This window comes from Ursus arctos, unplaced genomic scaffold (genome assembly GCF_023065955.2).
Source record: "Ursus arctos isolate Adak ecotype North America unplaced genomic scaffold, UrsArc2.0 scaffold_20, whole genome shotgun sequence".
Taxonomy (NCBI): Eukaryota; Metazoa; Chordata; class Mammalia; order Carnivora; family Ursidae; genus Ursus; species Ursus arctos.
Window position 1 is genome coordinate 27,985,885 of NW_026622875.1, and position 20,096 is coordinate 28,005,980.

Genomic DNA, 20,096 nt, shown 5'->3' on the forward strand with positions numbered 1-20,096 from the left:
CAGCCTCGTGTGATGGGTGGAGTATGGACTTCAACATTCAAATGCAGCTCAGCCATTTACTTGCCAAGGCTCCTTAAGCAAGCTCCTACTTTACCTTTCTGAACCTCAGTTTCCTTATCTGTAAAATGGGACCCATGATACCTTCACTTTCAGGGTGTTCTGAGGGCAAAATTAACACAAAATAGTATAGGTAAAATGCCCATGTTAGCTGTCCAGCAAATTTTTCTTTGCCTACCCTTGATGTGACATTTGAAATTTGTTACTCATAAGTAATGACCCCCAGACCTGTTATGTCTTGATTGCTGGTTTCCTCCCCTTGGAGCAAAGCTACTCCAGAAATGAACATGGGAAATGAAGAGTAACTATGTATTTTAGGAAAAAAATAAAGAGGGGCTGAACATTGTGGGAATCATGGAGACCTTTAACAGCTAATTGCTAATTTTAAAAAGGCCAGGCAGACATTTATGAATGTTTAGATTTTCTAAATGTCAGAGGGGTCCGGAAATGTGGCCTGGCGCCTTTAGAAAAAAAGACTAGTTACCCAGCCAAGGCTCCAAGACCACTTCTGGAAGGCGCAGAGATGTTTTGGGTAGATGGGAAACAGGCCAACGTGACACCAGTTCCCTCAGGACAGAAGAGAAGGGTCTTCGGAAACCAGTGTCTGGCAGGACTAGGTGTAACCTGTGAAAGCTCCTAAGCCAAGTCCAGAGGGAAGTCGGCCCCAGTGCAGACAATGGATGGACACAAGCAGGGAGCTTCCTGCAAGATAAGAGGTGGGGGTTGGATTGTATTTTTGAAGCAGTCATGAAAAGAAAGGGAAGAGTCACTTTCTAGTCCTTAAGTCATAAAGGTGCCAGCTCAGCCATGCTCATTCGTCCCAAGGGTGTCCCTGGGAAGGAGGGTGGTAAGGAGGCAGAAGGAGGGGAAGCCTCAGGCTCCTGAGTGACTGTGTTTCTTCCTCAGTGGACAACACACAGGGCCTGGAATCAGCTCCCCAAACCCCAGAGCAGAACCCACTCCGCTGAGCTACGGGAGCCCCCGAGGGTCCTGCCACTGAGGGAACTGCTCATGGCCAACAAGCCCAGGGCTGTTCAGTGGTGAACACCCAGCTGTGGTGTGAGATGGGTGTGCTCAGAAGGTGTTCGGCAGCGGGGAGGGGGAAGTGTGAGTGTGTCTCTGGGGTAATTGTGTATACGTGTGTGTGTGAGGGAAGGTATACTGGTGTGGACAGGAAGTGGATATATGTGGAGAAGGGAAGGGTGGGGGTAGGGACCTGTGTAAGGGAAGAAATGTGGGGGAGGCGTGGAGATGGGGATGTATGTGAGAGGGGAAAGTGTGTATGGCAGGGGTTGGTGAGGGTGTGGAGGTGGGGGTGTATCTGGGGGGGAAGGGGAAAGTGTGTGTGTGTTGAGGGGGTTAGTGAGTGGGCAATTGGGGTAGAAGTTGTACAACCTGGCCAGTTGGATCTATTTAATCTGAAAAGGGAAAGAAAACAATAAGGGAGGGGGGGAATCACAAAGCACATGGGGGTGATTAAATCAACTGAGAAAAAAAATAGCCCCAAACAGATGAATATAGCAAAACCTAATGAAATTTGATGTGGAACATTTTTTAATACATAGTGTAGGAAAGAATAGAAACCAATGGGGAGAAATGATAGAAAACGCTAGGCTGTGGTGTTGAACATTTGGGGAAGGCCTGGGAAGGAGCTGGGGCTCCTCAGGTGAACTGGTTGTTTCCATGGCAATAGGACCATGGCCTCTCTAAAGGCCCTGGCAGTCGATATGAGAGTTGTTGACTGTCTGTCAGGCTCTCTTAACATCTGTTTTGTGGGCAAGCTACAATCTCCCCCTTTGGCCAGCCTGGAAATGAGAACCTCTTGTTCTCCGAAGTCTCCAGCTGAGGCCTGAGTAGGGACCTGAGTGTGGCTCCCCCTCCCAGTCAGGCCCCCAAGGCTTGTTTAGTCATTTCCCCTGTTCAGGAATGAGGCTGGCGTGGCAGCTCTGCTTGGGTCTGGTGGGGAGGGGGGCAGTGCTAGGCAAGCAAGCTACATCCTGCAAGTTGTATCCTGCACCCTGCTCCCCTGGGGAGACACTTCTCCAGCATCTCCGGCTGAGTGTATGTCTTGGGCATGGTGAGTGGTTGCAGGGGGTGGTCTCCTCGGGAGAGTCAGCACACAGGGAGGAAAAGAAAGGGTGGTTACTATTCCAGTGGCTCGGGAAAACTGTTAGGGAGTGAGGGATAGCCCCACAGAAACAGTGTGGGCCCCTGTCCCACTGGGGATTATGGTTTAAAGAAACCATTGATCTCTTCTGCAGGAGGCCTGGGGCTCCCTGAGCATCCCTGGAGGACACAGGGAGGAGCTTTCTGCCCTTCTTGCCACACCTGCTAGAGCAGAACCGTTGGCTGTGCCCAGACACCTCCTGTGGCCCAAAGGTTTGAAATGGGAACCACCAGGCACATTTGGGTAGTGTGTCACTCACCAGGAGACAGGAAACCAGCAAGAGACAGGGCAAAGGACTCTTCAGGATTCAGAGCTTGGATTGGCCAACATCAGAAAGGATGTGAGGCTCAGATCTAAAGGGGGAAACAGCACAGAGAAGTCAGGACCACCATGATGGTGTTAGGAGGTGAGGCCTTTGGGAGGTGATTAGGTCACGAGGGTTGTGTCCTCATTAATGGGATCAGAGCCCTTATAAGAGGTCAGAGAGCCGGGGCGCCTGGATGGCTCAGTCATTAAGCGTCTGCCTTCAGCTCAGGGCGTGATCCCAGAGTCCTGGGATCAAGCCCCACATCGGGCTCCCTGCTCAGCGGGAAGCCTGCTTCTCCCTCTCCCACTCCCCCTGCTTGTGTTCCCTCTCTCGTGGGCTGTCTCTCTCTGTCAAATAAATAAATAAAATCTTAAAAAAAAAAAAAAGAGGTCAGAGAGCTCCCTCACTCTCTTTCTGCCTTGTGAGGACATAACAAGAAGTCGGCAATCTGCCACCCAGAAGAGGCTCTCATCAGAACCTATCTGTCCTGGCTCCCTGGTCTCAGACATCCGGCTTCCAGAACTGTGAGAAATAAATTTTTGTTGTTTACAAGCCACCCAGTCTAGGATACTTTGGTATAGCAGTCCAGACCAATTCCATTAGATTCATTTCCTTGGTTGGAGCCCCTCCTTACAGCCTCAGGCCTAATTTTGAGTGTTCAGGTTTTGGACTGTCTTTTTTTTTTTTTCTTTTTATTTTAAATTAACATATAATGTATTATTTGTTTCAGAAGTACAGGTCTATAATTCATCAGTCTTATATAATACCCAGTGCTCATTACACTCATACCCTCCCCAATGTCCATCACCCAGTTATCCCATCCCCCCACCTCCCTCCCCTCCAGCAACACTCAGTTTGTTTCCTGTGATTAAGAGTCTCTTATGGTTTGTCTGTCTTATTAACTATTCCTCTCAGTTTCGTGTCATTCACAAATTTGTCAGCTGTTCCTGCTTTCACCCAAGTCTGTGACAACGGTGTTGAATGGTATACAGTTAGGACCATCTCCTGGGTCGCACTGGCCCATTGATGCCAGCCCTGGGCACGCTTTGAACCAGTTCTCCCCAGAGGACTCCCCAGACACGTGTCCACATCTTGTCTACCAGGATATCATGACAGGCTTTGTCAAAAGGCTTCCTCCAGTCAAGTAACACCATGTTACAACTTCCTGCTGGTCTGTGAGCCCCATTAACAAAGGAAATGAGGTTGGTTTGGCATGACTGGCTCTTGATGAACTCATGTTGGCTCAGCCAATCACTTTTTTTTTTTTTCGAAGAGCTCCTCATCAGCCTGTTGAATAAACCTGTGAAGAATAAGTTCTGCTTCACTCCCAATTGGGGGGTACATATTAAACTCACATCTCTTCCAATATTAATATTAATAAAATGCCAAAATTAAAGTTAAATGGCTTTAAACCACCATCCTTCTCACTCAGGTCTATCTTCCGTCCTTACTATCCACTAAAAAATAGTTTTGATGATGAGCCAAGCGCAGGCAAGGCCTTCTTCCTTGGCCTGGTGGCAGTTCCTTAGGGTGCAGGGGCAAGGGTATGGGTGGGGAAAGCCCCTTGCCAGCAGGGTAACGTCCAGCCTTGTTTCACTGTGCACAGTGGACCTGCCCTCTCACGTCTGGCTCATTGGTCACATGGCCTCCTCAATACAAGTAGGCATTTTCCCCGGGGCCCCCGCTAGTGCCAGGGTGACGCTGTGTGAAGAGGTGATCAGCCTCAGTCTCAGAACTAGTCCTGCAAACTCAGTCTGAGAGCAGAACATAGGAACACTCCTTCTACTCCCTGAGCTCACTCTTTTCTTTCAAAGATATGAACCCTTCCAAGCAGCTCCTTCATTACAGTCCATCCTCTGCTGGTGATCAGCACTGATCTTACTTGTCCCTAGTCTAGACCCAGCCCCCAAGTTCTTAGAAACCTGGGCTTTATCACCTGTCTCCAGGGTTCCACCCTCTCCCTTCTTCATTTAAATTTCTCAAAGTTTCTGGTCTCTTTGGATGAAAATTGATATTATTTGATCACTATGTCCCAGGTTATAATATACCCATTATTTTTAATCCTAATAAGAATATCGCAAGGTAGGTATTATTATATCTTTTTTGGAGATGAAGACATTGAGGTTCGGAGAGGCCCCCAAACCAGTGAGTGGTAGAACCAAGATTTGAACTTGATTTGTCTGGTTTCAAAATATGAATCCCTTTCACTACCCCATGATGTGTCTCAGGCTGTCAAACCTGACTCTTTCAGTTTCTGCTGGTGCAGAAGAATCTGTTCCCCTAGTTTCCCAAAATGAAACTTGGAATGCATATGCCCATAGAAATTATTTTGTAAGTGGAGACTTAGTCTAGTTGGAATAGACCACATATTGTTAGCAGGGCATTATGGAGTAACAAGGCTTTGTGAAGTGCACTGGGAACCCAATCACTTCTGATGTGTGAAAAACCCACTTTGCAAACCGCTTTGAGATCTCAAATCATGTCTGAGTTTGGGACAGTCTGTTCCAGGCCTGCTGGTGGGTGTTGCCAGAGGTTTCGGGAAGAACTGTTGAGTAGCTGAATTTAGGAGGATGAGGAAATAGGTCCTTCAGACTGGAACATTCTGAATGAGGTTCCAGGGGTTTGCTGATAGCCTGAGGGCTTGGCACCTTGGCCATGTTTCCAGAAAACTCTCCAGAAGCACCCCCGAGCCATTTCCTATTATTCTCTTATGGATTGCTTCTGAGGCTTGGGTCTTGCCTCACCTGACCCCACTTACCCACAAACCATGCCCCTTTCTGAGCAGGGAGGTCTATGTGGCTTTCAAGGAACATGACTTGAAGGAAAACTCACTGTCACCCTTCTGTTCCCTGGAAAAACTCTCTTTCTTCTACCAGAATGATGAGCATGACTAGTCAAAGGAAAGCCCCATTGTCGTGGCCTTCCTATGTTGCCTGACCCTTCTAGGGTCCTCTCTCAGACCCAGTTTCAGATCTTTGTGCAGAGACCTCTTCTTATACCCTTGGCAACCCTCCAGCTGGCCTCAGCCTGGCCACACCTGGAATGTGTGCCCTTAAACAATGGAGTGACTAGACCTTGCTCTGTCTCTGTAGGTCCCATTCTGGGGAAGTAGACCTTCCTGTGACAGAGTCCCCTATCTTTCCAAACTGACTGAGGGGTCCAGAAATTAGAACTGAAACTCTCAATTTAAATTGTGGAATGAGTCAGAGGGTTGACTCACGTGCTGCTGGGGTGGTGCTGGGGTAGCTGGAGGAGGAGAGAGGTCCCAGCCTGTTTCTAGTTAGCATTTCACAGCCCTGTGAAAACTGGCACAGCAGACTTCTGGTGTCTTGTGGGAAAAGAATGTGCTCTGATGAACTTGAGCCTTCCAGAAGTCTGCCTCGGGGAAGATGAGAAACAGACTGACATCCCTCTAATGAACAGACTCCCCTCCCTCCCTTCCTTTCTCAGGGCCCTCCAAGGTGGAGGAAAGCGACCTTGGGTGGGCAGGCAGCCTCTGGAGTCTGTGGTGGCTGGAATAGGCAGCCGTTTCTCTGACCTTACCACAGGATTTGACACGGTGGGTAGTTCAGAGCTAGCAACATCAGAAGAGGAGGGTGATATGCTTCCATAGGTCAATGGAGAGTAGCTGGGTACAGGCGTTTGCTGGAATGCTTGAGAAATGGGGAGAGGTGGCTCTGTCTCCTTCACGTGGGCCTGAGCTCCTAAAGGAAGCTGAGAAATCCAGTCCAGGGAGGAGAAGGGTGGAGCGGGACAAAGAAAGCCGAGTCCCCCCACCCACCACCAGTTTTGCCGAGGTCTTCTGACACAAGGTCTTTTCCTCCTCCTTCTTCCACCCCTTGGACTCACCGATGCCTGTCCTCTAGATTTTTAAGAGGAGAGCCTAATGGTCTAAATTCTAGAAGACTCCGCTCTCACCAGAGGAAGCCGGCCATGGCCACCCACTGCCGGAGTCCCAGGCATGAGTTCTTGGGAAGCCCACCCTATGCCTGTCTCTGGCATAAATACCTGTACCCACATCGAGGCAGGGAGCAGCGGGTCCTAGCCACTGCCACACCCTGCTCTTCCTGGCTCGGGGGCTCCCTGCCCCCAGGACAGCCAGCTGCTGCCTCCCCACGGGCAGTGCTCCCTGGCGCAAGAAGCCTGGTCCTCTGCAGGTGGATTTCGCATGAGTCACGGCCTGGGCCCAGGTGGATTTGGCCCCATTCAGGGCTGGCATAAGGAGAAGAGAGTTCATTAAGAGATCTTGAATCGATTTGGCATGCGGAAGAGCCAAAGAGGAACTCCATAGACTTGGAGTTGGGGCCAATTGACTGTATTTTAAAATACACACTTTAAGACAGGGAATGCAACATTCTAAAAGTTAATGATAACACATGACCCCCAGAGGGTTTTGCCTCCTGGACGTTTCATCAGGTGGAATTTTGTGAGGAGTTTTGTGGCACTGGCGTACCCTGCAATGTGCCGTGCGAAGACTGAATAAGCCAGTCAACATTTTTACTATCTTCGATGACCATTACGTGTCTCACAGGAAATAGTGTTGCCAGCCAAGCCAGCAACAGTGTTCTAAGAAATGTGAATGTAGTAAAATAATAAGAATCAGAGAAATCAAGAACTAGAACTCTGAAAAGAAACATTCATTCTCCAGGCCTTCGTTAGTCACGCGCTCTTGCTGCCAGCCTGCCCTTGCGTGTCTCGCACGCATGCCTCTGAGCTGTGCATCCCGGTCCCACACGGCCGCAGAGCCGGCCAGCTCTCCCTGCCCCTCGTGCAATGCACGGCATCACTTATTTTGCCACCAAAATAGCTCTTTATTGGGTCAATTCCACTCCCTACACACGGGCCTTGCAAATTGGTCTTAATGCCTCCCGTGTGTTCGTTGTACTGCTCCCGTCAGGATCTTGACCCTTCTGGGGTTTCCTTAGGACACAATCCATGCCCCTTCCCAGGACCCGCAAGCCCTCCCGGAGTGGCCGTGCCTCACCCTGCTTACACTTGCATGCTGCTTGCACCGCACTGTGTTCGTGCCATGGAGCGCGTCACCCGCATCTCTGAGCCCCTCCACCTTGCTGTTCCTCCATCCTCCTCGACGCTGATCTTTGTCTACCCCTATCGCTTCTTCTTAGCTCAGGGCCACTTTCTCCAGGAATCTTCCCAAACCCTCTCCAAGCTACGTTGGGTTTGGGCTTCTCCCACATGCTCCCTGTCCTCTCCCGACTCAGTATGGATCAGGCTACATTATTATTTACTGTGGGAATATATATATATATATAGAGAGAGAGAGAGAGAGAGAGAGAGAGAGAGAGAGAGAGAGGGGGGTAACATAACATTTACCACTCTATTTTTAAGTGGAGAGTTCAATGGCATTAAGTACAGTCACACTATTGTGAGAGTATCAACACCATCCAGCTCCAGAAGTTTTCATCTTTCCCATCTGAAGCTGTACCCACTAAACACTAACTCCCCATCCCCTCCTGCCCAGCCCCTGATAACCACCATTCTACTTACTGTCTCTATGAATTTGTCTATTCGAGTTTCTTCATGGAAGTGGAATCAGGCACTGTGTGTACTTTTGTGTCTGGCTTATGTCAGTTAGCATAATGCCTTCAGGGTTCCTCCATTTTGTATGTAGCGTGTGTCAGAATTCCCTTTCTTTTTAAGGCTCAGTAATATTCTGTTGTATGTATCTATCACATTTTGTTCATCCGTTCGTTCCTGATGGACATTAGGATTGTTTCCACCTTTTGGCTGTTGCGAATAACCCTGCGATGAAGGCTGGTGTGCAAATATCTGTTAAGTCTTGCTTTAAGTTCTTTTGGGTATATGCCCAGAGGTAGAAATGCTGAATTGCATGGTAGTTGTATTTAAAGTTTTTTGAGAAACTGCATACTATTTTCCGTAGTGGCCACACCATTTTGCATTCCTTCCAGCAATGTACTAGGGCTCTAACTTTTTCCACATCTTACACAAACAGCACTTGACGCTTCCTATGTGTGTTGTTGTTGATAGTAACCATCCTGATGAGTGCGAAGGGATAGCTCATTGTGGTTTGGATTGGAGCAGGCAGGACTGTGGTTGCTTCTTCAGTGAGCTGCGTACCACAGTGGGCTGAAGAGTTTGTAAAGGCAGCGCTTGCGCCTGTCTCTGTCACCTCCTTGTCCCCCACCCCAGCAGAGCGCCTGTCCACAGTCACTCTTGGCCAAAGAACTGACCAACTGAGGATGAATGATATTTGGTCCAGGAGTTTTTTCAGGACTCAGCATCCAAGATTTCCCCCAGTCTGGATGACCCTGACAAGAAGACATCTTGCTGGGGTGCCTAGGTGGCTCAGTCGTTAAGCGTCTGCCTTTGGCTCAGGGCGTGATCCCAGGGTCCTGGGATCGAGCCCCGCATTGGGCTCCCTACTCCGCTGGCAGCCTGCTTCTTCCTCTCCCAGTCCCCCTGCTTGTGTTCCCTCTCTTGCTGGCTGTCTCTCTGTCAAATAAATAAATAAAATCTTTAAAAAAACAAAACAAACATAAAAATTCCTTTGGAAACTTCCTTTAACAAAAAAAAGAAAAAAGAAAAAGAAAAAAAAAAAGAAGACATCTTGTCGTCCCTTGCTGTTCCTGGGACAGGCCTCCTGTTCAATGGGGAGCCCCATAGGCCAGCAGTTTTCAAATGTGTCCTATAAAAACACCAGTGTAGAGGACAGGTTAAGGGTGGGGCCAGGCTGGACAGAGCATATGTGCCTGGGGGAGGGAGAGGGCAATGAGGAGGGCAGACCCTCTCCCACCCCACCATCCAGGGCAGCCTGGGGCAGAGTTGAGCATGAAGGGCAGATCTAGTCCACAGCCTTCATATTTCCTCTCTGTGGGGCTTTGAGGCCCACATAGATCAGGGCTTATATCCTCTCTGGGAGCACCAGAGAATTAAAGGGAATTATGTTAGTGTGAAACGAGCAAACCTGTAGAGCAAGATCAGTGATGTCAGTGGTGTTCATTGACTTGGACAAGGTAGGAGAAGACGGGGTCTTATGGAAGGGAGCCCTCAAGAGCTGTTGAGGCCTTGGAGAGGCCAAGTTAAAAACATCCATGTGGAAGTGACAGTCCAGCCTGGTCTGGTCCCCACAGCCACAGGCCGCATGGTGCTCACGGCATGCTGGGAGTCTCCAGGACGCTCACAGAAGGGTCTCAAGGTACAGCCTGGCTTCTGTGGGTGCAGCCTCAACTCCCCATTTATAATAGGAGGGATTGAGCTAGAAGGTCTCAAGTCCTTTCCAGCTCCCCAAGTTGTAGATTCTTGGTTGCTGCACACATTTGGGAAGGACATTAAATGCCTCTGTGTGACACAGTGGCAGGCTTATCCAGGAATCAGGCTCCAAGGGTCACGACACAGGAGGGACACATCCCAGGTGGGGCTGACACTGTGTTCTGTGAGACAGAATGGCCTTTGTCCTGCTAAAGAAAACCACACCCTAGGGACCCCAAGCTTGAGGCTCAGCACGGGGCACTTCAGGCCAGCAAGCCTGGGTTTTGGTCCTGGATCCCCCTTTTCCATTGGGTGACCCTTTCCTCCAGGAAAGACAGTATTGGCCTCCATGCTCAGCTCCCTGCCTGTACCCATAGAGGACAAAGAATGGATAGCCATGGGTGGAAGATTTCCCTCCCACTGAAGAAGGACTGCTCCCGGAACAGGGAACCCACACTCTGATCTCTGTGTCTGTAGTCACTTCCCAAAGGCCTCAGAGAAAGGGCAGGTTTGGAGGCGAGCTGATGGGACCAGAAGGCTGGGTGGTGACCAGCATGCCCTCTCATTGCAGGGAACAGCAGCCACTTCCAGGCCGAGCTCTGTCAGAAGCACTGGAAGGACCTGCCCCCCAGCAAGTGCCACAGCACCACCCAAGACTCCCGGAAGGAGACCAGTAGCATGTGGGGTCTCATGGTGGTCGCCCAGCTGCTGGCAGGTGTCGGGACGGTGCCCATTCAGCCGTTCGGAATCTCCTATGTGGACGACTTCTCTGAGCCCAACAACTCACCCCTGTATATCTGTGAGTCACAGGCTTGAGGAGGGCTGCAGGGAGGGGGCCCAGTCCTGAAGCAGCACTTGCTCATACTCTGAGGGGCTGAATCGAGGTCGAGCCCTCTTTGCCCCACAACACAGCAGATGAATGCTGAGGTTTGGGGAGCAGACAGATTTGGTTGGAATGCCAGCTCTGTTACCTACCAGCTGTGTGATCCTGGGCAGGTGGCCCAGGGGCTAATAGTGTCCGTGCCCTGGGCAGCTGTGGGATTACGTAAGTAATGTTGGTAACCCCTTAGCCCCACACTGGGCACAGGGGAGCTCCTTTACCAGCTCCTGGAACTGCTGCTGTCCAGTCCTCCGGGCACAGGCCACGGTACCCATGTCTTCCCGAACTGTCCACTTAGGGACAGGATGGCCTCAAGGAAGGATAAGCAAAGCAGATAACAAATGACCATCTGACTGCCCCCATCCTTCCCTTAGAAAAAGCCACACTGAGCATTCTCGAAGCCCACACCCCAAACCAGACAGAGCACCCACCCTGCCTCAGTGGCCCCCCAGCTCCTGCCAGGGGTCCCAGCATGGTACTTGCAGGGAGCTTCACCCACCAGCACACCTGACAGGAATCGTTAAATGCTGGGGAGGCTTTTCGTCCTGGCAAGTGGATCTCTCTGGCAGCTGGCTGGAGGAGAAGCAGCTTGGGTTCTGCACATCTCAGGATCTTGAGTGATTCTGGTCTTGTCTATGGGAAATGCCCACAGTGCGGACTTGTGAGGGCCAGGGGACAAGTGGGGTGACATGTTGGGAATCCCTCAGCCAGGGAGAGAACCTGGGGCTGCCACACCCTCCCCAGTTCCCTCAGCCTCCTCTTCCTCCTCCCCTTCCAGCCATCTTGTTTGCCATCTCTGTGTTTGGACCGGCTTTCGGGTACCTGCTGGGCTCTGTCATGCTGCAGATCTTCGTGGACTATGGCAGAGTGGACACAGGTGAGTGTGTGCAAGGATGCCCATCCCACTACTGCTTCCATGAAGCAGCTTCCCCAAGCTCCAGCCAGGCAGGGCAGAAAACGAAGCTTTAACTCCAGATGCCTGGGTCTGCTCTCTCCCTCATTCATTCACTCCTGCAGAGCATCAGATGGCCAAGAGCAGACCATGCGCCTCTCTGGCACAGGACCCTTTCTGTCCTCGGGAAGTTTGTAGCAAGAAATCTGGAGAGCTGGGGAAGGGCCTCAGCTGTTGCCACCACAGCTGCCCATTTTGGTGGTGGTATTAAAAATAGTTTTATGGTCCTTAGATTCTAAGATGGTCTAATAAGAGCTCTTTTGAGGATAAAAAAGAAGCACTACATAAAATAAACACATGGATTATGATTCGCATCATGTGTAACTCTGTGGGCTCTGGTAGTAAGCAAGCTGCGTCTAATCCTGGTTCCACCTCTCACCGGCTGAGCGATCTTGAGCAAGCATCTCTAGCTTTCTGTGCCTCGGTTTCCTCATCTGTAAAATGGGGCTGATGATAGTAAAATAGAGTCGTTGTAAGGATTAGAACATGTCTGATATACATTAAGAGGTTTACAGGTATGAACTCTTATTCTTCACAAAATGGTATGGACTAAATCCCTGTGTATCTTAGAATGAGGAGGACATATGGTCTATAGACCAGGGCACAAACACGGAGGTAACCACTCATGGAGCCAGCCCCCCCAATGAATCCTGCAAGAGCTCATGGCCTTTGTAAGCTTGTCCTATGCCACCCAGCCTCCCAGAGGGCAGGGAGAGCCAGCACTGTCACAGAGGGGCAGGCAAAGTGCTTTGGAAGCTCTCAGGCAGGAGACAGTGCTCCTGCCTAAAGTGGTCAGGGAGGGCTTTCCAGGCAGCTGACATTTGCATCAAGCCCCATTGGTGGGTGGGATTTCTGCCTTCCAGGTGGAGAAAAATACTTGGACAAAGCCAATAGGTGGAACATATGTGAAGTGTGGGGGTGATACAGAAAGCTCCCACAAGCCAGAAGATGTGGCTAGAAGGCAGGTCTGAGCCAGACTCTCAGGAATAGTACCCCCATCAGTTCCTGGCACACAGATCAGACACTGCCCATTAACCAAAGAATGTGGACAGGCATTAAAGCCACCGTACTGCCAGAGTCCATAGACTCCTGTTCCTGGGGACCATCAGACCACAGTGTCTTCCTTGAAGTGTCACCTGCCTTTACTTCACAGGACAGGGAAAAGGTGGGGGAAGCTTTCTGCCTCAGCGTCAAGCCATCTTTGCCCTTTTACCGGCACTTCCTGAATTGGTTCCTGCCTCTTAGTTACCCAAAGAGACTTTCACCTGAGTCCCAGTACCAGGGACAATGCCCAGCAATACCTGTCATTGCTTGGCTGAGGGCCATTCTGCTACCTTTTCCCTCCTTCCATGGCCACATAGTTTCTTCACAAAGAGAGACACAATGGCAGATTTTCAGATGTGGATGGGAGACATTGCCAGAAGTATCTCCTCTGGAGGCTAAGCAGCCCACACTGATGATGGTTGTTCCCTCAGGCTCCTAAGGATCATGGGGCTTCCTTCCTTAGGGATCATCAGGTTGGGAGGCAGTAGCATTCAGCGGTTAAGAGTGCAGGTTTGGACACCAGAGAGACATGGGCTTAAAATTGACCAATGAAATAATACTTACCAGCCTTGACCTTGGACCAGGGCAAAGCTAATGTCTCTGATCCTCAGTTTTCTGATTGGTTGGAGGTGGGTGGATGCAGCCTCCCTCACTGTTATTCCTATCAGGAGTTGGGAATAAAAGTGAGGCCAAGGCTCTGATTCCTTCTGCCTGGGGATTCTCTGCATCTCAGCCGTATGCTTGGTGGCTGCCATGCTCTGGAGACCCGCTGGCCTGGAGAGGGAATGTTGTCTTGACTCAGATTCTAGCTTATGGCTTACCTTTTCTGCATCACGGGAAGAAAGTCCCCCTGATCAGAGGCTTCTTTCCAGCAACATGAGATCCCACATTTATCCAGAAAACACTGTTCCCTTTGCTTTCTTTGCAGCTGCCGTTAACCTGACCCCCAGAGACCCCCGGTGGATTGGAGCCTGGTGGCTGGGCCTGCTCATCTCCTCAGCCTCCTTGGTTCTTACCTCTTTCCCCTTTTTTTTCTTTCCTCGAACAATGCTCAGGGAAACGGAGGTAAGGTTCTGAGAGCCCATGACTCTGCCTATCAGAGTTCAAGATAGGGAGGTGTGGGGAAAAAATAAACTGAACTGAGAAGGAAATTCTGGGTGAAATCTAAACAAGTTATATGACACAGGACTTCTCAGAGGCTTTGAGAGGTGAGAGTGCTGGTGAATTTCCAAAAGATGGTCTCTCATCAGTGTCCCCTTACCATGTCAGCATCATAGGCATCAGGAGGGAAGCAGTTTGGAAAACACCAAGTTCACAGTTAAGAGCCAGGAAAAAGGAAAAGGTCAAATATATGACCTGGCACGGTTGGCCCATCATGCGTGAACGTGCAGGACTGAGTTGGAAGGAGACCGCTAGAGCTGAAGAGCGGGAGGGTGGGCTGAGAGCGAGCCGGTCGTGAGCAGTTCTGTGTGTCTGCTGGCCCTGTCTGCTGTAAAGAAGTCAGAAGAGGATGGGAATAGAAAACAGAGACAAGAAGTCTGGATGGGGCTTTGATGTTAGGCCTAGGGTCTAAAACTTCTTCCAGTCCCATGAAGTTCTGGGGTGCTGGGTGACTGGGTGACCGTGCAGGTGGCACCATGGCATCTGGGTTGAGGTCAGGGAGACAGGAAGGAGGGACAGCTGGCCATCTGAAAAAGCCTGTGCAGAGATGGGGGATGAGGCTGAGAGCCAGGGCAGTGGTTGCCAGACAGCCAAGGCAAGGGCAGGGAGAGACGTTCTTGGAGAGGGTGCCGAGGACTCAGCAACGGGCAGAGTGGAGGAGAAGGGGGGGGCTGAAGTTAACACCAAGGTTTTGAGCCAGAGCCAGAGCTCAGTGTTTGGCAATGAGGTGTGTGAGATCTAGGCTGAGCTGTGGGAGGAGGGACAGGGGTGGGAGAGCCGCCGCTAGTCTCGGGGAGGAATTTCAGAGGTTGTCAGTGCATCATGGTGGTTTGGGGTCAGGCAAACCTGAGTGTGAGTCCAGATGCTGAGTGATCTTGGGCAAGTTTCCTTATTTCTAAGTTTCCTTTAAAATACTGGAGATAGAGCACTTGTCTCCGAGGAGGCCGTGAGGAGTGTCGATGCGTGTGGAAGGCTGGGCACGGTGCCCGGTGTGGAGTAAGGACTCAGTGCATGGGAGCTTCCGGGCCTGGTGGTGTGTTCTCCTGGGGAGCCCTGGTGGCGTCAGAGCTTGGGAGCCTGGCATGCTTTGTGTAGGGGTTCAAATTTGCAGCTGACAAGTTCACAAGAGGTAGGCAAGCTCACTGAGGTGGTATGAGTAGAAAGTGTGGGCCAGGGGCCAGGATGGAGCCTTGAGCAGGACTCAACTTTGCACCCAGAAGAAAGCAGGGACTCTATAGAGGAGATAGAAAGAAAGAGCTGGAAGCAGAGGTCATTCTAGACCAGTGTACCCCAGAAGCCTGCAGCCCCTGGAATCTGAGGATGGGGAGGAAGTGTTGCCATGACAGACAGACAAGGGGTGAGATCTGATTGGACACATTTTGGCATCCATCAAGGGAAAGTTAGATATGAATAACATGCCCAGAGGAGTCTCAGGAGGCATTGGCCTGGATGTATGCTGGCAGACACAGCACTGGGCTCACTGACAGGCAGGTGGCATTTGGTTCAAGAGAGCATTCTCTGGGCGCCCTCCCACACACACCCGAGGCATCTCAGTGCTGCCCGTCTCTGAGCCACTGAGACGAGGAGGAGCAAGGGGCAAGGGCCCAGGAAAGGGTCACTACAGGGAGCCTGGGCCTTTCACATTCATCCTCTTTGCTGCCTGCAGAGGTCTCCTGCCATAGTGGATGAGGCAAGGAAGATGGACGAGGTCAAGACAAGAAGCTCCCTGGTGGATTTCATTAAACGTAACTAACTGACCCACCAAAGCCCCAGGGTGGGGAGGGGGAGCTGGCTTCAGGTGGGGTTCAGGGGGTACCCCACCCCATGTGGTGTGGTGTGTGGTAAGGGGCAGTAAGAGCAGGTGGTCCCACCTCACAGGAGGGGTTCTGCCAGGGGTCCTGGTGACTGCTTCTATGCAAGTTCCAGGAGACTCAGATTTAAGCAGAGACAGCCCTGCCTCCGTGGTCCGGCCCCCGTGTTCTCTCCCCTCCTTTCACATGGAGGTGGCTGTCATGTGAGGATGTTCCCAGTGTTAGCTCTATTTCTATCCAGCCTTCGCCCTACATCTTCTAGGCATGTCCTCACTTTACTTAGCCCGTGAGCATGTTGAGTGGGAGTCGAGCAGCTGTGTGCCCCTGGCCACTGAACATCTTGGTGCTTCAGATCTGCCCTGAGGGAGAAAGGAGGGCTGCCTGGAGGAGGAGGAAGGGCAGGGACTAGTCCCAAGGTACCCCTGTGATGACTGCCATCAGGGCCCGGCCCCTGACAGCCGTCTGTTTGCAGGCTTTCCCCGCATCTTCCTGAGGCTGCTGATGAACCCACTCTTCATGCTGGTGGTCCTGGCCCAGTGCACCTTCTCCTCTGTCATTGCTGGCCTCTCCACATTCCTCAACAAGTTCCTGGAGAAGCAGTATGGCGCCTCTGCAGCCTATGCCAACTTCCTCATTGGTGAGTCTGGAGGGTGAGGGCGCTGCAGGAGCTGGGGGGCCCTGCCTGAGGGAGCAGCTGGGCCCTCCTCCGCCCATCCAGGGATGGGCGAGGCCAGACCGGACACAGACAAGAGCCAGAGGAGACTGGCCCAGAGGAAAGAATTTTAAGGACATTTTTCCTGGTTACCAATCTAGAATGTTCTTGGCAGATTTCTGGGGCCCCTATCATTCCAGGCAGGGGTGGGTGGAGGCTAGGGTCTGCCTTCCTCCCCGTCAGAGGGGCTGGAAGCCTGACAGCCTCCCAAAGGCTCTGACATCATCAGGGGCAACAGAGGAAAGAAAGAAGGTAGAATTTGGTGTTAGGCAAAATGCCTCATGGTTTTTTTTCCCTTCTTCACCAAGGACTTGAATACATTCACTTGGGTAAGGAATATGTGGCCCAGTGATTCTCCACCCTGGCTGCACTTTTGGATCCCCTGGACGACTTAAAAAAAAAAAAAAATACAGACACCCAGGCTCCATGCTCAGTCAATGAAAGCAGAATCTCTGGGTGGGGCCCAGCATTGGTATTTTGTGCAGCTGAGACTGAGAAGCACTGATGTGGTCCCACCAAGTACCAAAGTGAACTACTGAGCCCAGTCCACAGGTGATTCTGTCCATATGGATGTGGCAAGGTGGTCAGGGCCTTGGTTCTGACCTCATCCTTTTAGCCTTCAGTCACCAGCTAGCACATCAGACAGGGGCACCACTGTGTGACCCATGAGGTCACAGTGAGAATGCAATGAGGGGCCAGGTAATGAAAGGTGCTTAATAAATGCACCTTCAACCCACTCCCTCTGGCTACAAGGACTCCACTTGTTTCTTTATTCTTTGCACAAGCAGGGCAATCTGATAAGTCAGGATAACTCTGTAGATGTGCCTGGCAAACAGTAAGCACTCAATTAATGTCAGCTATTAGCACTGCAATTGAATGTATCAAATGTTCCTTCAAGTAGCCATGCCCCCTTGTCCATGGTTCAGCTCAGCGTCCATGCCCTGCCCCCACTCCCAGTCCTGTGCACCCAGACCAGCTTCTCTTTATCTGTAGGTGCTGTGAACCTTCCTGCCGCAGCCTTGGGGATGCTGTTTGGAGGAATCCTCATGAAACGTTTTGTTTTCTCTCTGCAAACCATTCCCCGCGTGGCTGCCACCATCATCACCATCTCCATGGTCCTCTGCGCCCCTCTCTTCTTCATGGGATGCTCCACCCCCACTGTAGCCGAGGTCTATCCCCCCAGGTAATGGGAACGAGAGGTGAGAAGATCCCCTTTGCTGAGGCCAGAGCCTGGATCTAGCTGCCATACGCCTTCCTCTTTGCTTCCTCAACTCCCTTCTCTCCTTTTTACTTTTTGATCTAATCTCTTACATGGCAGCTTAGAAAATGAGGTCTTGAATCATATGCTCAATGATGAGAAGAAATTGGAGGGTCCTAGTGGGCCACCAGCAATCAGGGTCAGGGCTCTGTTTTTTAAGAAGCACCAAAAACTAATTAGTTTGGTTTCAGGATGAATGTGTAGGGCCGTGAGCCTCAGGAACCAGGAAATAAGCTATGTTTAGCATCAGCTCTGTGCCGGCTACAATTACAAAGTCTCCTTGAGCTGCTGGAGAAAGATGAGAGAAGGGGCTTGAAAAGATCTGGGAAAGAACAATGGAAGTGATGGCAGACTCAAAAAACTAGGGCAGGTGAGGAAGAGGGCAGGTAAAGTACACCTGTCAGTTTGCATAAGGCAACCGGGTCCCGAGTTTTAAGACTGGCTTCATGTTCGGGAAGAGCTTTAGAGGCCCATGAGCGGAGGGTGCTGAACAAGGAGCATTTATTTTTTCCTGGGTGCCCCTTCCAACCACCTCTTCTTTTGCCTAATGAGGTTGTAAAGTTTGGAGAAACTGTGTCTTTCAGCCTTGGTGTTTTCTCTTTTTCTTTGAAATATTGTCTTTTGTCTTTGACAGGTGAAGGAGAGAAGGGGTACGAGGGAGGGGAGGGTTGCTTGGGGCAGAACCCCCCACCCAGTTTGTGTTCTGCTGCAGGCTGGCTGTGGATTGAGAGAAGCCGAGAAGAAAGACATTGAGCCTTTGGGTGGTTCTCACTAGGAGCTTTTTTTTTTTTTTTTTTTTTTTTTTTAAGATGTATTTATTTAGGGTCGCCTGGGTGGCTCAGTCAGTTAAGCATCTGCCTTCGGCTCAGGTCATGATCCCATCGTCTTGGAATTGAGCCCCATGTCTGGCTCCCTGCTCAGCGGGGAGTCTGCTTCTCCCTCTGCCCCTCCCCTTGCTTATGCTTTCTCTCTCTCTCAAATAAATAAATAAAATCTTTTTTAAAAATTTAAAAATAAAAAAAAAAGATTTATTTATTTATTTATTTATTTGAGAGAAAATGAGCAAGGGGAAGGGGAGAGGGAAAGAGAAACTCCAGCAGACTCCCTGCTGAGCACAGAGCCTAACGCAGGGCTGGATCCCAAGACCCTGAGATCACGACCTGAGCTGAAGGCATGAGTCAGACGCCTAACTGACTGAGCCACCCAGGCGCGCCCCCCGCGGAGAGTTTTTAGCACAGGGCTTTGTCATCAGACTGGGGTGAGTTCTGGCACAGTGCTTTTGTAGTTGGCGAAAGTTACTTTTCTAATCTTCAGTTTTTCTCATCACGAAAGGAATGTGATTCATTGTAGAGTTGTCGTGATGGCAGCATGAAAAGCCTTGGGCACTGTGCCTGGCACGTAAGAGATACCCCATTAATGTTAACTATCAGCAGTGTAATTGTAGCAGAGCCCCAGTCTGTGATTTGTCAGCCTATCCCAACCCCCTTTCCCCCCAGAGAACGATCATGAATGTCAGATGAGGAGGATGGTGGGAATGGTGAGATCAGCTGGTAAAACCCCCTGGATTGTAGCGCGGGGGCGGGCACAGTGACCAGGGGCCCGAGCCCGGGTGGAGGAGGAGAGAAGGGAAATACTGCCTGTGACTTTGCTGTGGCATCTGCCGTCTCTTTCATCAGAGTCCTGGTTGGTTGGTGGGTCAGTTGGTGGGTGGGTTATCTTGATGCCCTTCTGCAGTGTGGGGTTTGCTGACCAAGTCTTTCTGGCCAGCAGTTGCTGGTGCCATGGGCACTGAGTCAACTCACCACTGGCTCCAATAGGCATAATTCAGATCCCAGGGTGGCGCTGGCCCAAGACAAACGGAGACACACAGGCACACTAACCAGCCGGGGATCTCATGCTGGGCTGGCGTGGGGAGGTTTCTCTTTGGTCTTGCTTTGTTTGATTCCCCGTTTCCTGTTTTGCTGGCAGGACATCAAGTTCTATACATCTGCAGCCTCTTGCCTGCCGCAGGCACTGCTCATGCCCAGACGCCATCTTCCACCCAGTGTGTGGGGACAATGGGGTAGAGTACCTCTCGCCGTGCCATGCCGGCTGCAGCAACGTCAACTTCAGCTCCATGGCCTCCAAGCAGCTGGTAAGGGCAGGAGAAGCCCCGTGGGGGTCTCTGCGCTCAGCGCCTGCCCTCGCACGCTGCTCCTCGGCTCCAGGATGGGCAGAATGCCACCCATGCCACGCTCGTTCCCAGCCTCCTGGCCTCTGGGCCACACCCACCCTCTCTCCACCTCCCCTTCCCTAAGGTCATGACCAGATGCCTACAGCCCAAAGGCAATTAAAGATTGGCTGATGTTCAAAAAAATTCACATTTCTGAGGCCCAAAAGTGCTCAGAGCAGAAATGAACCAAAGCAATCCTTCAGCTGAGGCCTTAGAATCTCATCCTGACGATCCTAAGGGGCATCTCTGGGTCCTGCATCCTGCCTGTGTGGGAAGCCACAAGGACAGGCCCAGAGAAATTGGGC

At 51.1% G+C, this 20,096-nt stretch overlaps 1 protein-coding gene across 1 annotated transcript in view; it reads left to right on the forward strand.

Annotated features, from left to right (window-relative positions):
• SLCO2A1 (solute carrier organic anion transporter family member 2A1) overlaps positions 1 to 20,096 on the forward strand; it is a 79,579-nt gene that overhangs the window by 48,611 nt on the left and 10,872 nt on the right. The window contains exons 4-10 of the mRNA XM_026497059.4: positions 10,333 to 10,560; positions 11,420 to 11,518; positions 13,566 to 13,702; positions 15,465 to 15,543; positions 16,082 to 16,246; positions 17,315 to 17,504; positions 19,548 to 19,713. Of these exons, the coding sequence (XP_026352844.1) occupies positions 10,333 to 10,560; positions 11,420 to 11,518; positions 13,566 to 13,702; positions 15,465 to 15,543; positions 16,082 to 16,246; positions 17,315 to 17,504; positions 19,548 to 19,713 (1,064 nt within the window). The remainder of the gene's footprint in view (positions 1 to 10,332; positions 10,561 to 11,419; positions 11,519 to 13,565; positions 13,703 to 15,464; positions 15,544 to 16,081; positions 16,247 to 17,314; positions 17,505 to 19,547; positions 19,714 to 20,096) is intronic.